The following is a 15,819-nucleotide window of genomic DNA, read 5'->3' as shown; positions in this document are numbered from 1 at the left end:
ATGTGTGTCTTTGATCTTCTGCTCATAGACGATAACAAAAGACAGAAAGAATGCACTGTTGTAAGCTTGATGCCAGTTCCCACGCACGGTAAACTCCAGTGACAATTTCGCGGAGTCTTTCACAAAGTCCGTTTGTCAAGAAGAGGAGAGAAATTCAAACGCTTTTGAGAACTTTTATTGCTAATTTCATGAAAACTGTTCCACACGGAGAAAAACTAAGAGTACAATGAAAATACATCAGAATACGACAATGTTATTTCAAAATTCAAAACTTTTTGTGATGTCATATTTTCAAGCAATGGTGAGATATAAACGAATTTCGACGCATTTCTCAAACTTCTTGTACCTAGCGTGATTGTAAAGAATATAAAATTTTAGAACAATCAGTTCATTAGTTCTTGTGAAAAGGACGTTTTAAAAAAAATTAAATTTCACATTTTACATGAAACTGCTCAGGCATGCCCTAAAACGTACCTGTTCCATTAAAATCAGATTAATTTTATTCCCAGTTTTAGCTATAGCAGAATTTGCATAAGTTTCATGCAGCTTTACACAAAGCCCGCGCTGTAAGTTCTTTGGCAGTGACGTGAAAAACACAACCTGAACGGGAATAATTCTTTGAAATTTGTAATCCTCAGATGTTTTTGTTCGATCCAGTTGTGCAGTTTTTACAGTTGACCTACTTTTCTGCACTATTTCCATGGCCAGCCCAAGCCTAATTTACATTTGGAAAGGATTCATATGAAGACGTTTAATTGCCACCCTAACCATAGTCATTTGTGTCATTTTTGAAGAAAACCGGTTTGGTGATTAAAGGGACAAAGATTCTTAAAGGGTTTTCATATAAATCCAAAGTTTCAGCAGATTTGGTCGGGCAGTTTCCTTTGCAGCCGATGCGCAAAACTATACGGCTACTATTCCTGACAATTTCACTACGGTATTGTTCAGAGGTCCAATCTTATAATTGTGAAATTGAAATAGGTGGCTTTATCAAGGACGAACTTCCGATAAGACAGGTTTAAGAAAATGTAGACTGGCTATTTAATGGGACTCTTTGATTTCTTCTGTTAAAAATATTATTTCATTCATTCAAGCACATTTCCTCTAAACCTTATTTAATGGTATTATAATTCGTGAATTAGTCATTTGGGCGTGTTTTGCACAGTACGTCTAGTCTTTGTTTTCAAGAACAGTTAAAATAGGAAGATTTATGAGTTATCACTTTGGTACAAAAGTGTTGTTCGGGTATCAAGCAAGGCTTAAATGGTGATAAAAAGATTAGTATTTATTTATTTATTGGATTGGTGTTTTATGCCGTACTCAAGAATATTTCACTTATATGTCAGCGGCCAGCATTATGGTGGGAGGAAACCACGCAGTGCCCGGTGAAAATTAGGTAACGTGAAAACGGTTTCGATACAAGAGGCTGTCGTGTAAAGATAGATGGAAGAAGGGCAGCGTGGAGATCCAGATGTATTCTAGGCCGCACCGTAAACATACAGATATACAAGAGGTTTGCTTAATGTACACTCACAGTTCACAAACATACGCGTTCCGCTACAGCAATGTTTTATGAAGTGTATGCGTTTATTGCGACGTAACAAAAACAATCTACAAAAATTTATTGAATATAGCTTCCCCGCTGGTTGTACTTGATTTGGTAGACTTCACACATTATCGATGTGGCACTTACTTAAATAGCTTAATTTTCGCAAAAACCCAGAATGTCTTTAAGTTTTGAAACAGAGGCATATTTCTCTTCCTCTGTACATGCACATAATCCTTACATTTGTTTTCAGGATTTTTTTTTTTTTATATTTGCGATGTAAAATAAGCATGCCTTATTCACGTCACACATAGATCTCAGTCATATTTGAAACAGTTGCATCTTAAATTGTTATATATACTCACCAATTTAAGTTATCGCACGAAGCAGGCATCAAGAATCAAAATATAGAAAACTTAAATTCGCAGCACGGAATATTCACACCGTCCTTCTCGATGGGAACATCTGGTTTTAAGCTCATACATTCACTCTTGTGATTTATTTCTCGAAAATTAGCCTGACCTTTAACCGGCAAAACGGTTTCAAACAATGTTTAATGTCAACCCCGTATAAATTTAGACAGATATGCATATATGTGTTTGATAATCAGGCATGTAAATACAAGTTGTTGTAGAAGCTTAATGGTTATGCTCGGAACAAATTCGATATGCTTTTACTGTCCCTGATACAAAGATAAAAACCGCAACTTGGAAGCGTTATGACTAGTTATAAGAAACACGAAGAAAAGTGATAACCGTGAGCTTTTGACAAATTGCCTGACAACTAATCGCACATTGTCTAAACGCTCAAGATTAAAAAAAAGAGTTTTCAATATTCTAGACCTCAAGAAAAATTCACGTCTTTGTAAACAGTGGTTGCACATGAAGACACATGTACATGTAGTGAAAGGATAATCGCGTAAGTTTGCGAATGGAAGTTGGTTCTGGTCAGATGCGTTCCCTTTGGATTATTAGACGTCCCCATCACGTTTATGTGGTTTGGCAGTTCATGTTTGTCCTGTATAGTACAGAATTACATATACCGAGCCCTCAGATCGGTTGGCCATGTTGCCTGCACTGTCCTCAAAGTGTCCAGCAGCCTCCGTGGCCGAGGGGTTTAGCACGCCTGCGCACCACGTTCACATCCCATACATGTACCAGCTCAAAACGCACCACATTCACATCCCATACATGTACCAGCTCAAAACGCACCACGTTCACATCCCATACATGTACCAGCTCAAAACGCACCACGTTCACATCCCATACATTTACCAGCTCAAAACGCACCACGTTCACATCCCATACATGTACCAGCTCAAAACGCACCACGGTCACATACAGGAGCACCATGCATTACCTTAGCCCAATAATGTAAACAATGCAGTGATGTCATTTGCAATATGTCAATATGTAAACCCCCTACGCATGGTCGTGAGGGGTTTACCCGCGCTCTGTCAGGTTTTCTCATATCATAATGGTGGTATCCGACGTTTAAGTGAAGTATTCTTGAGAAAGGAGTAAAACACCAATCAAATAAATAAAAACGTAAAAGCGGTCACCAGTCGATTAACGTCAAAGGCAACAAAGCCGTCTTCAGTTCCACGACACACAGGTGTTGGCATTCACGGGATGTTTGTCCCGTTGTTGTTCATAGCGTTGCTTGAATTTCATATTAATAACATTTGTGTGAAATTCGGGGAGGCAATTTATCGACAGTATATAGTTAGTTCCGATGGATACAAATGGGAACCTCCCCACACCCCACCCCCTTTTGGCAGACCTATACCTGTTCTCGTATGAATGCGATCGTTGTTAAAGAGTAAACTTTATCAGACTCGATCTGATAACTCGATTCACCGGACCGTATATCGATGCATAATCTCACATGAAATCTCCAGACCCCAGATACGTCTTACCTGGATCGTTTCAATTTTGACATCGTAAATTATCCTTACTTGGACAGTATTATACCAAAGGGCTCTGCATATGGCGTGTAAATATCTCGCTTTGTAGCACTTGTTGTGATGATTTCATTCAACATCACAAGTTATTACTGTACCCACTAATACATGTGTAAAGGATATTCCACCAAACGGCTTCGCTCTAAGTTTCTGAAATTTTTAGAAATAAGTACGTAGTTAATGCTGTTGTAAGTAAATATGAACGTTGTGTTTAGGATCTCAGGGGCTCTGCTTCATAACAGTGTCTAATTCCACATAACCTGGGGCTGAAGGTCGTGTATTCATTGTGCTGAATTTGATCGCCACGTTGTATAAATGATCAGTTGCAATCAAAGCACAATGAGATATTGTGATTATCGACAATTTATCTCTTTGTTTGTGCCCTAGAACATTATTTGCGTCTTTTCTCATTGTTTGTACCTTAGAACAATCTTTGCGTCTTTCTATCATCACTAAAAACTCTTGCCTGCTTCTCTTGGCATCAGTCTTTGCTGATTTCGTACTAATATCACGACTTTCTCAGTTCCTCAGTTCTTTTGGAAACTGATCTTGCGATTATTTACCCGGAACGTCAACTATGGTTGACGGATGGTATAGAGTGCTTTTTCGACTCCTAGATTCAAAAGTTTTTTTTGCAGTGGTCATTTTCACCTGTGGAGCAAACCGGATTGGCCGGAGTAAACCATAAGACTTTTACAAGTAACTGACAAACTTTGCTACATGTGACCAACATATAGATGTGTCTCTTGGTGGAAGGCAGCTTATTCCCGAAAAACTTCATGTCAGAACACATAAACTTCCACAGGAACGCCATAGACCGGACTTCTACAACAATGGCTCCGAAAATGGTGGAAGTATAAAGGTTTCAGCAGCAGAGCAACCACAAAAGCACCGTGTCTGACATTAGCATTGTGATGAGTCGCAGCCGAGATTTTCTGGCCACCCATTCTCATCTCTGTGACAATTGTGTTATTGTTATACTCAGTGAAGTAGTCATTTATTATCGGTATACAGTGTCACATCCTTGCGCCAAGAAGTTTGAAATTCTTGGCGAGATGGTACAAGGTAGTGATGAGACTCCGAATGATGTCGCTAGGTAACCTCCCATGTAGTTGCTAGCATAAGCAGGTACCTATTTTGACAGCCAGAGTATGTCAAGATTTTTACGGCTATTTTCTCACATGTTGGGCAAGGTAGGCGCCAATGCTTATTGGTCATAGAATTTTTGGGTTAGAGTTACAGCACTAAACGTTAACACTGTCACTTATGGAACATTAATTGGGTCCACAAGCCATTTGGCATACAGGTTTTTCATTTGTTGCAAATGAACATACATGTATATCACAAATTTTTTGCTTGACTTATACGATTTGCCACTGCTGTGGCATGGTTGCTTGGATCACATGGTGTACACATAATTACTGTGCACTTACCAATCTCTGTCGATTTTTTAAAAAAGTTTAAATATACTTTCCGTATGACTTTTGTAGTGCAAAAGCTAAACAAAAAATCTATTTGGGAACCTTGCTCTGGGTATATACTGCTCAATATAATATTTGTTATTATATTATATAATCGTGCCCAATTTGACCAGTGAACTTTAAAATGGATCACTCTTTTGGTAGAAAGCTCCGGCGTCAGGCAGGCATCTTAATGTGTCTTCATGTCAGGATCATCTAAACTGAATGTAAATACTACACCTGTCATATTTATCAATCTCTTTTATCAACTTTGGATGAAGATGAGTTTCTTCTCTCTAGGTTCTCTCCGCAGGAATTGATGGTCTAATTTAATTTGATTTTACATCCTCATAGTAAATTAATCCTCCCTTTGTTATGCCATACTTTAGGTATTCACCTAACTCATGCTCTGTATAGTATTATGTTCTTATTTTGTGTTACTTTGTTTTGTAAGGGAACAATCAGTTGGATCATATCGGTTAATTTCGTCAAGAAATAATGGTATTTTGGATAAACAGTTACAGATACATTTAATAATCATGAAAAAGTTCATTATGTGTTTGTCTGAGGAACTGGGTATTTACGTGAAGGTTTTAGTGCATGTGCTTTCACTCGCTATCTCTTTGTTTATTACCGGTACATCATGGATAACATAAGTCAGTACAGAGTGGCAACTGGTGCATGGCATAATTATATATGTTATATGTGTGAGTATACATCTTCGAAAATTATTTACATTATTTGAAAACTTGCGAATTATATTCCTGTGAACTGAATCCCTTACTGGTATATTTATTTTTCTGTTCTGAGTACATTATGTAATCTGCATTTCTCATTAGTTATATATATGGCAATCTTAATGAGGTGTGGTGACGTACATAGACACCCGGGACCCCCAGATCAGCACAATTTATATTATTTGTCATTTTAATGCCCGGAGTTTATTGACCCAAGGTGATGATCAGCTGTCGTCTTATTTTAAGTTAGACGAAATGTCCACTATTATCAATGGAATATAATTATGATGTTATATGAGTGAGCGAAACCTGGCTTAGTGGTGATATTCCTGATGATACTGTTAATCGTGGTGGGTATTGCACGGTGGGTACGGAGGAGGGTTGACAATTTACTGCAAGGAATCTCTTAATATTACTAGACGTAAGGATATAGGGAATGTCAGTGAGATGTTATGGATAAAGGTGGAACAGCATAATAAAAGAGTGCTGATTGCATCATACTGGTCGATAATGAAATCTCTACTAGGATCGAAAGCAAAACCGCCTGTTCCTCCTCTTGCTGTCAATGGCAAAAACGTGTCAAATCACGCTGAAAAGGCGAATGAATTCTGTAAATTTTTCGCATCTCAGTCGGCCCCTAACCACACAGTACCTGTCTTACCACCTTTTATGTATGTTACAGAATCACGTCTCAGTTGTAAACAGGCCTGTGAAAATGAGATTAAACATTTCCTTGAGATTCTGAATACACGGGAAGCCTCAGGTACTGATGGTATAAACAATTCCATGCTTAAAAATCCTGCTGATTGTATTGCAGTTTCCCTAACGAATCTTTTTAATTATTCCTTACAGACAGCTGTCTTTCCAGCAGCAGTCTCTCAAGTCTGCTCTGTATTTAAAAAAGGAGATAGACATGGCGTTTCTAATTATCGATCAACCCTCTCTTTCTAAGGTCTTGGAGAAGGTCGTGTATAACATCTGTGTGAGTATTGTATGTCAAATAATCTTTCTATACCACAGAAACTGGATATAAACGTGGGGATTCGACTGTATACCAGCTTACAAAAATTGTTCATGACATATACAAAAGTCTCGACAATGGAAATGACACCCGTTTATTATTTTTAGATGTCAGTAAGGTATTTGATAAAGTCTGGCATGATGGTCTCCTGTTTAAGTTAGAGCATTTGGGTATTGAAGATCCTCTACTTGCGTCGTTAAAAGATTATTTGTGTGACAGAAGGCCTGAACGGCAAAGAGTCCGAAACTTATCCAATATATGCTCGTGTCCCACAAGGCTCTGTATTGGGTCCACTTCTCTTCTTAATTTTTGTCAGTAGGAATATTGAATGTAATATTAAGATATTTGCAGAAATTTTAGATTTAGCAACATCTGAGGCTAAACTTAATCGTGATTTTCTGTCCAACTGAACGAGTCAATGGCTTGTTTCATGTAATGCTACAAAAACTTTTTATCTCTTAATATCATTGAAAAATAGTCCCTCACATCCGAGATTGTATTTAGATGACGTAGATGTGAAGAGCGTTCAGCCCCATAAATATCTCTGAATTATTCTGCAACACTATGGTAAATGGAATGAGCATGTAAGAGCTATAGTTAAGAAAAGTAATATGGATATGACTAGTGGAGCCAGGTGAACAGGTGAACTAGAAAGTGTATGATCACACTGTACTTTGGCTTGGTCTTCTATTGAATGCGGAGATTTTCTATTTGACAACTGCAGCGTTTTAATATCCAACTCATTGGAAAATGTCCAACGCCGAGCAGCATTGTTAAGTACAGAGGGCTTACGTCGAACTTTATATCAATCTCTTTTAAATGAACTAAAATGGGAACCCTTATACAGTCGGCGTAGATCCAAGCGCATTCTGTTTTATCATAAAATCGTCAATGGGCTCTCTCCTTCATACCTAAAGACCTTACCAACTCAAAGGTATAACAGCGAAACAAATGCCTACAATCTTAGATATAGACATCACTTTCGATTATTTAAATGCCGAATTCAGATTTTCTCTTCTTCCTTCTTTGCCAAGACTACCAAAGAATGAAATTCATTGCCTGTTCATATCCAAAACTCTTCATTGGAAAAAATTAAGAACTTTTTGTACTCTCAAGACAGTATTAACCGTGATCTAACATCTGTGTATAATTCATCTTTCCCTCAATTGTTCTCTGTAGAATGAGAATGGGACTGAGCGCTCTTCACGGTGACCCCTTTAAATATAACACTATCGACGGTCAGTCATGTAGTAAATGTAAACATAAATGTGAAAATGCATCTCATTATTTCCTTGACTGCCCTGACTATGCCACTCATACAAAGCACATGCTAAAAAGTATCTTTAGAATTATATCTCCTGGAGTTCACCCTACTGTATATTTGACTAGTTGTTCTAAAACATTTGTACCATACTCTTATTTGGCTCACCTGAACTAAGCGTGAATAATAATCAATTGATCTTAAAATCTGTACATAATTTTATAATCATGTCCAATAGATTCACCATTCAAGCCCAGCATTAAAATGATTGGATTTTGATCTTTCTTTGTTCCCATCACTTTATTCTGTACATGTACATGTCATTTGTTCTCTTTGTTGTCTATGTTATTTTATGTATATACGTTGATTTTATTGTTGAGGAGATCCACTCGTGGCTATAGAGCTGTGGGAAATCCTCAATAAACAAATAAAGACTTACAATTACAACCTCAATCACTGGCGGATGTCGAGTGATACTGGCCCCAAGATAGATCTCAGTCGTCCATAGAAGATAAGCTGCATCACATTCAAGGGTCCGTACCTCTCCACTTGTGCCTCGTACACTGCGATAATTTCTGCAACAGATACAGAGTTTGATGAATACAATATAATATATCACTGGAAATATTTGAAATCCATTAATCTATTTGATTGATGTTTACTTTAGTCATGGTCGTACTCTAAGTTTCACTGATATGGCTGCCCTGATTAAATCCCAAGTCCAACGAATTTTGACTGGAGCTGCAGTTGGTTCCAGATCCTTTTTCATAAACAAAAGACCCGCGCCTACTTAAATCAGTTTCATATAAGCGAATAATAAAATAATTTTTAAAACGGGAGTTACGCATGTGGTGTATGTAGATCGTGCAACATCAATGTAATACTGCTGTCAGCACACACTGACTGGCGATAAGACAGAACTGTGTTGTAGCTATATTTGCCAATGCACATATATAAACTACCGGGCAAAAGAAACGTATAACCTTGTTCAGCACCACAAGAAAGAGAAAGAAAGACAGACAGTATCAACATGATAAGCATTATATTGCAATAAACAATTTTCCAAGTTCTGTTCAAAAATTCAAAGCCAAATGGATATTACACCTGCTGTCAGGCCGAGTAAACAAGGCATGGGGTAAATCTGAAAAATTACACAAATGCAAATAAAGGGACTCCCTTAAAAAGGTGTACCTAATGTCCTATCATGTCATATGACAGATCGTTAGTAGCTTGTGTGAGCACCCATTGCATCAATTAAAGCCAAAATACGTCTCCTCATGGAAGTCGTCAGCCGCCGGATGACGTCATCAGGAATTCTGTCCCACTCCTCAAATAAAGCCTGTTCGAGCTGTTGCCTGTTTTGTGGGGAGGGACGCGTTGTCTCAGACGTCGATCAAGATGATCCCACTGATGCTCTAAGGGATTCATGTCTGGCGATCGTGCTGGCCAAGGCAGTACGTTGACATCAACGGTGTCCAGATAATTTAGTACAACTCTGGCGGTATGAGGTCGTGCATTGTCCTGCTGCAAAAGGATACCCCTTTGCTGTTGATGCACGAATGGCACCACCACAGGTTCCAATATTTCATCTCGGTATCTTTGGCCAGTCAGATTTCCCTGGATGATGACCAATCTTGTTCTCACCTGCCCACGAATTCCGCCCCATACAAGCACCCCACCAGCACCAAAATGGTGGACATTCTGAATGCAGTTTTGTGCCAATCGCTCTCCCCTGCGTCGATACACACGAATTCGACCATCATTTCTGAAGAGGTTATATCGGCTTTCATCAGTGAACAGCACCCTTTCCCAGTCTCGTCGCTGCCATCGACGTACAACTCTTGCCCAACGCAGCCTGTTTTGACGGTGTAGAGGAGCCAATGCCATTCCACGGAAGGGGCGATAGGCTCTGATACCACTCACGCGGAGTCGTCGTAAGACTGTGCGTCTGCTGATGGGGTGTCCCAGTGCCGTTTCCGCCGTTGACGTCGCCGTCACAAACCGGTTACGCAGGTGGATTGTGCGGATGTACCGGTCTTCACCAGGCGCTGTAACACTTGGCCTGCCCGATCTTGGACGATCTTGTGTCCTGCCTGTTAGGCAGTAACGACCCAACAGTCAGCTGATGGTGGCTTGACTGCAATTGAATATTCTGGCAATGTGGTGTTGGCTGGCCCCCATGTCGGCCATACCAGTGGCTCTATCACGTTCTGCTTGTGTGAGTCTCGGCATCTCTTAGATGTTTTTTATGGTATTGCACCCTTACCATGTGCTACATCGGTATTTATACGGCGGTCATTATCGAGAATTTTCAGCAGGGCCCGAAACTCTGTTCTTCCGATTTTTCATGATGTCTTAGACCAATTTCAATGAATCTCGTTAAAAAGTGACGTGTACACAGGGTGCTTATGTGCAAACGTATTCGCACAACGTTCAAACTTATTCAACTTATTTTTCCATAGAAAAAACTGCATTTAAAAGTTATACGTTTCTTTTGCCCCGTAGTTTATATGCATCCCTCATATCAAAGTCAAACTTGATTTATATTGATCACATCACAATGTAACTTAAACCCACTTAGTAACATTAACAATAGTTTACATCATTCTCAAAAGCATTTCACTAAAGCGAAAGTAAGCGAATAAGGCTTACTATTCCTACACCTTTGTTTTATATTAAGGAAACGGGGATCAAGCTGACAAAACTGATTTGACGTATTCATCTATTTTTGACTCGTGTCTAGCAAACACTTACTAATAATGGATTAACCCCTCTGTTCGGATACATGTATATAGGTCTATCTTTATATTTATCACATTTTTATCATATTAGGCAGGAGAACTGATAGGGGGCTTCCGTGGCTCAGTTGGACCCAGGAACCTCTCACCGGTGCGGTCGAGGTGAGTTCAAGTCTAGCTCATGCTGGCTTCCTCTCCAGGCGTACGTGGGAAGGTATTCCAGTAACCTGCGGATGCTCGTGCGTTTCCCCGCTGGCTTTGCCCGGTATCCTCCCACCATAATGCTGGCCGCCGTCGTATAAGTGAAATATTCTTGAGTACGGCGTAAAACACCAATCAAATAAATGAATAAAATCAATAAATGAGGATGCACTGGACCTATTATCTGATTATCTCCATAAAATAATAATACTCATGTTTTGGCGAAGTTGTATTATTGTCTTCTTATTTCTTAATCAGTGTGAGATAGAGTTGGTCACTTTACTGAGATATTTTTATAAAATGATATGGCGCAGTGGAGGTGAGATTTCCAAAAGATGGCTGATGATTTATAAAAATCTTTATATTTCGCAGATAAATATTAAATTGTATTTTCCGAGTAAAATATAATATTTCTTACCCTACGTTCGTTATACCTAAAGTCACTCTCTAACGAAGCGATTTAATAGCGTTGAAGAAAACCGTTTACCATCTAGGCCTAATGAAAAAAAAATCACATTTACAAACAAATTAATTACCTTTTAAGAGAACTTTGCAAAAAGCTTTAGTGATGTTTCTTCGGAATGTTTAACATTCGCTCATGTATGGAAGCTATTCCGGCCTTTCGTCATACATAAATTACTTCCATTTTCATGGATTATTCCCCCTTAACGGAAGGTATCACTTCAACTTTCCTATGCTGTTAGCATTTGGGATGAAGGGTGGAATTTAAATAAGCACAGTGATCAGCTGTGGCTAATCCGCTGGTAAAATTTCTTGTAAAATCATTGCAATTTGCTTCTGTGCATTGCCAAACTGACCAAGTAAACGACAATATTTTCCATATGCTTTAATACTAAGATAATAGACCGATACCTTTTCGTCAAGGGAGGTAAATCCTTGAACAAGCCTTTTGGCAGAGCTGAATAAATGCCCAGTGGTATGTCCAGGGCTCCAAAAAAACAAAAACAAAACAAAAAAACAAAACAAATTAATAAATAAAATAAACGCCGTCCGGCCGTATAGAAATGATTACATTTTTCACCGAAATTCATTACTGTTATTCTGTCGTACTGCTGGAGCTTTTTTGCTCTCATTTGGGATGAAATAAAAACCTTAACCTTTGTTTTTGCGGTGTAAATTGGCCTTCCTTAAATGCAATATGTGATCTTTTTTCTTTACTGCATGTAGGCCTATCAGAGGTAACTTTCGTGTATTTAATAACAAAATCGTACCTTGCAGATCTAGCTCGTTATCTCTGTCAGCGTCAAGGGCAGTAGCGGTATTAACTAAATCTTCCCAGAAGTTCTGACTGGCAACTACGCTATAGAACTCAGCCGCTTCATCTCTGCTTAGCTTGCCGTTGTCGTTGGTGTCCAGAACGTCAAGTGCGGTCTGGGCGATTTCCGTTGGAGTCTCAATGAATGAAAAAAAAAAAAAAAAAAAAAAAAAACCCAAGAATTAGTCAATCTTAAGACCATTGTCGCAAGAAAGAAATTCTTCAATAGGTCATTATAAACACCAATAAAATCATAGATCAGTAGAAGAGTTAATAACCAAAATTCCAACAGAACAGATATAAGCTAGATACGTTCTTCCGAGTGGTGCAGCAATAAACCAAACGCTGGATCTATTATGCAAGTAAATTCCACAACATTACAGATCGACTTGGACGACAGCGCCGTATTTAACTCGCTATGAATTTTTTATGTGCATTTTTCTAAGTTTTCGACATGAAACTCTACTCGAGTACATGTAAAATCTAAGAATGTCACAAAGATTCACTTAAAATCCACGAAATATCCAGTCTTGTATTTGACTGCCCATGATTACAATGCTTTAATATAGTCCACTTGAGCAAAAACTCGTCATGCGCACTAGAAACAGGTATCTCATTTAAAAGCTACTCGTACATTTACCTGGGGCACAGTTATTTCCCCTCTTTGGACCATCTGTCTGGTTTCAAATGTCAGAACATTGACGATGGCATAAATGGGTGGAAACGTTATGTGAGAAAATGCTCCCATTAAAATGACCTGTAGCTCTGCAAATAAATATAAGCGAGTTTAACAATCTTTATATCCTGTGCCGTGCACTTAAACACACTAATGTGCTATAATTTTCTAATGGAACCTCAAAAGTGAATAGACCTGATAAAATGTTAACCAATTCTTTTCATTTAACAACATGGCATTGCTTAAATGCTAAACAAACGTAATTAGAGTAACGGTATATATATGCCCGAAGTATAATACATTGCTATTTACATATTACAGACGTAGGGAAATTGGCAATCTGTTACCATAACCACCGAGGAAAAATGACACATTTCATTTTCTCTGTATTTATGTATCTACCAACAATTAAAACTACCTATACAAAACACCTGCAGAGCTGTAGCTCGGGACCATGCTTATCTACATGTATATAGTACACATGGAGGGAGATTAGCAATCTGGTTACCAGGGCGACATGCATCAATTAAGCTATACATGCAAAACAGTTGGAGTTGTTTTCCCGTACATAGGCACGTACGGGCGCACAGACAAACGGACGGACAGACAGACAAAATCGCCATACCTTATAACACCACCCGCCTAAATTTTGAGGTTTGAAAGCAGTTCTTGCACAAATTTCAAGTCAGTTGCGTGAAATCCGATGTGGAGAGCAACAGATAATTGTCTACCTCTATATCACTTTAGTTACGTACTGTCTAAGATAAATGAACACTTACCGTATCTCTCCAGTTGTCCGTCCTGGTTTGTATCAGCGGCCTGTACACTGTCCTCTGTCAGAGCGTTTCGGAGGAACACGGGGACACCCGGTGTGGCCAGGAACATTCGAATCTCATTATCACTGATGGCACCATTATTGTCAGTGTCTGTCATGCGCAATATGGCGTCCTCCATATAAGGAAGATACTACAAATATAGGTTTATTTATTTGATTGGTGTTCAAGAACGTTTCACTAATGCGACATCGGTAAGGATTATGGGCAAAGAAACCGGAGTCTACATCATCGCCCCTGATTAGAATTTAAACCTCAGCTGAGCCGCCGTGGTAAGGGACGATAGATTAAAACTTTAACAGAAAGGGATCAAGTTTCTATAGCATGTATATATACGAATAATAATTCATAAGTAAATGCTTATCTGACAGCTGTTAAACTGTACAGTAAATACTGTGCGTTACCACTGACGTTGTAAACAAGCGGGACCCAGTTTGAAAAGAGAAAACTTAAATACATCATTGTAGTTTCCAAACCTGTTTCTCAATTTAACAAGCATGGTAATATTCGCTTCTCAACAGTGTTATTTCCTGGATAGTTTATAAACCACATTAGTTACTAACCTCAAATCTGTCTTCCGAGCCAGAGGAAAGTTGGCCTCTGGGAAATTCACGGCCATTTGTGCCACTTAGTTGATAACAGACAACAACAAGAACTGGAAGGTAAGGCTTCATTGCGTTCTTTTCTCTCTAAAATGTAAAAATTTTATTGTAATTATTCTTCATATGAAAACATCCATCTTCCTCTTGGCTCTTGGCATCTTGGCGCCGTTGTCTTTTCACTGAAAACATTAAAACTGTATTGAGAGTGGTCACATAGATGACTGGGGCGATGATCTGTTTTCTGCACTATTTGTGTATGAATACTAGTAAATACCCTTGTAGGTTCGTTGTTACTCAGAATGATGATTTCGATAATCCTTTGACAATTTTGGATTAATATTAGAAAATACTACAGGAAAAGATCAACCCCGCTCTGTATATTTGAAGTGTTAAATGGATAAATGTAGTCGCAAAAATGTTAAGAAAAGCATGTAGAGCCAGAATCGTATTTAAAGCACAGTCGCTTTTAATAAGGATGCATATATATACTCACCAACTAACGTTATGAAGCACGGATAAAGAATCAAAATACAGACGAATTGGAGCCGTATCACAGAACGCTTACACTGCCCTTGTCGAAGGGCACGTGGGGTTCTAGGCTTTTAAACTTGTCTTCGGTATATGTCGATTTATATCGGGGAAATTACTATGACCTTTAACCATCAAAACCATCACGATTCATTTACCAATGATTTCAAGCCTTGTTTATTGTCAACCATACCTAAATTGGATGTGTGATTGGTAGATATATGATTGGTAATTGGGTATGCCAGTATATGATGTAAAGTGGCTATATAACAAGAAGGGTGGATGGTGCATTACGACATATACTGAAACGCTACGAAACACCACAAGCGTTAAATGTCACATGGATAACTCGACAGGAACACATTTTAGCTGCGACCTTTATTTAGATATGCTGTGAGCGCGTCTGTAATACACTGTCTTTATTTCATTATTCTGCATTGTAAATGCACTCTTTTGGCTTGATGCTAACCGAGTCAGTGTTTGACCTAGATCTGGGTTTATTTTCATGTTAATCTTGCTCTGCTTTCGAGAACATTTAACCCGACCGATCTTTCTGGATGCTCACTGTTAATGTGTATGCTTTCTCTGTGTGGCTCTCTTGATTTCGAGAATCAACAATGAATGGTAGAAACTAGAGAATTGCAGCATGTTGTTCGAGCCTATATATAGCCCAGTTAGTTTGCAGTCTAACTCGTCAGTCTTGCTTGTCGGGAAAGTCCCTTGTGAAACATTAGGAATGTGTCATTGACAGCTAGTCGGTCTTCGTTCCAGCTGACTCTGTCATTCTGAAAACTCTATTTTTATTGTATGAACATCGAGTCAACGTTTCGCCTCTCACTATTCTTGTGTTTGAGACTTCTGTTCTGAGCCTTTATTTCTCATTGTCTCTTTGTGTTGTGACGTGCTTCTATCCCATTTCCACTGGAGCTGACATTGCTCTAGAGGCCACTTTGTGACAAGATCCCAGGACTGAATTC

General features: G+C 38.8%; 1 protein-coding gene across 1 annotated transcript; it reads right to left on the bottom strand.

Moving 5' to 3' along the window:
- Window positions 1-8,323: 8,323 nt before the first annotated feature.
- On the bottom strand, window positions 8,324-14,393 carry LOC135466425 (uncharacterized). Its single transcript, XM_064743882.1, has 5 exons — window positions 14,276-14,393; window positions 13,659-13,845; window positions 12,844-12,968; window positions 12,160-12,340; window positions 8,324-8,563 (listed from the first exon to the last, which is right to left on the bottom strand). The coding sequence occupies exons 1-5, from the start codon at window positions 14,384-14,386 to the stop codon at window positions 8,442-8,444; spliced, it is 726 nt and encodes a 241-aa protein (XP_064599952.1). The 5' UTR covers window positions 14,387-14,393; the 3' UTR covers window positions 8,324-8,441.
- Between the last annotated feature and the right edge of the window lie 1,426 nt (window positions 14,394-15,819).

Source organism: Liolophura sinensis, chromosome 6 (assembly GCF_032854445.1).
Source record: "Liolophura sinensis isolate JHLJ2023 chromosome 6, CUHK_Ljap_v2, whole genome shotgun sequence".
Classification (NCBI taxonomy): Eukaryota; Metazoa; Mollusca; class Polyplacophora; order Chitonida; family Chitonidae; genus Liolophura; species Liolophura sinensis.
Note: the sequence above shows the minus strand (reverse complement) of the source record. Positions and strands in the feature narration are given on the sequence as shown.

What these genes read in the sequence shown, in the direction of transcription:
- LOC135466425 (XM_064743882.1), bottom strand. Translation starts at nt 14,386, where the DNA reads ATGAAGCCTTACCTTCCAGTTCTTGTTGTTGTCTGTTATCAACTAAGT. An exon ending in GGGAAATAACTGTGCCCCAG is followed by an intron (nt 12,341 to 12,843) that starts GTAAATGTACGA and finishes TCATTCATTGAG; the next exon opens with ACTCCAACGGAAATCGCCCA. An exon ending in TAACGAGCTAGATCTGCAAG is followed by an intron (nt 8,564 to 12,159) that starts GTACGATTTTGT and finishes TATCTGTTGCAG; the next exon opens with AAATTATCGCAGTGTACGAG.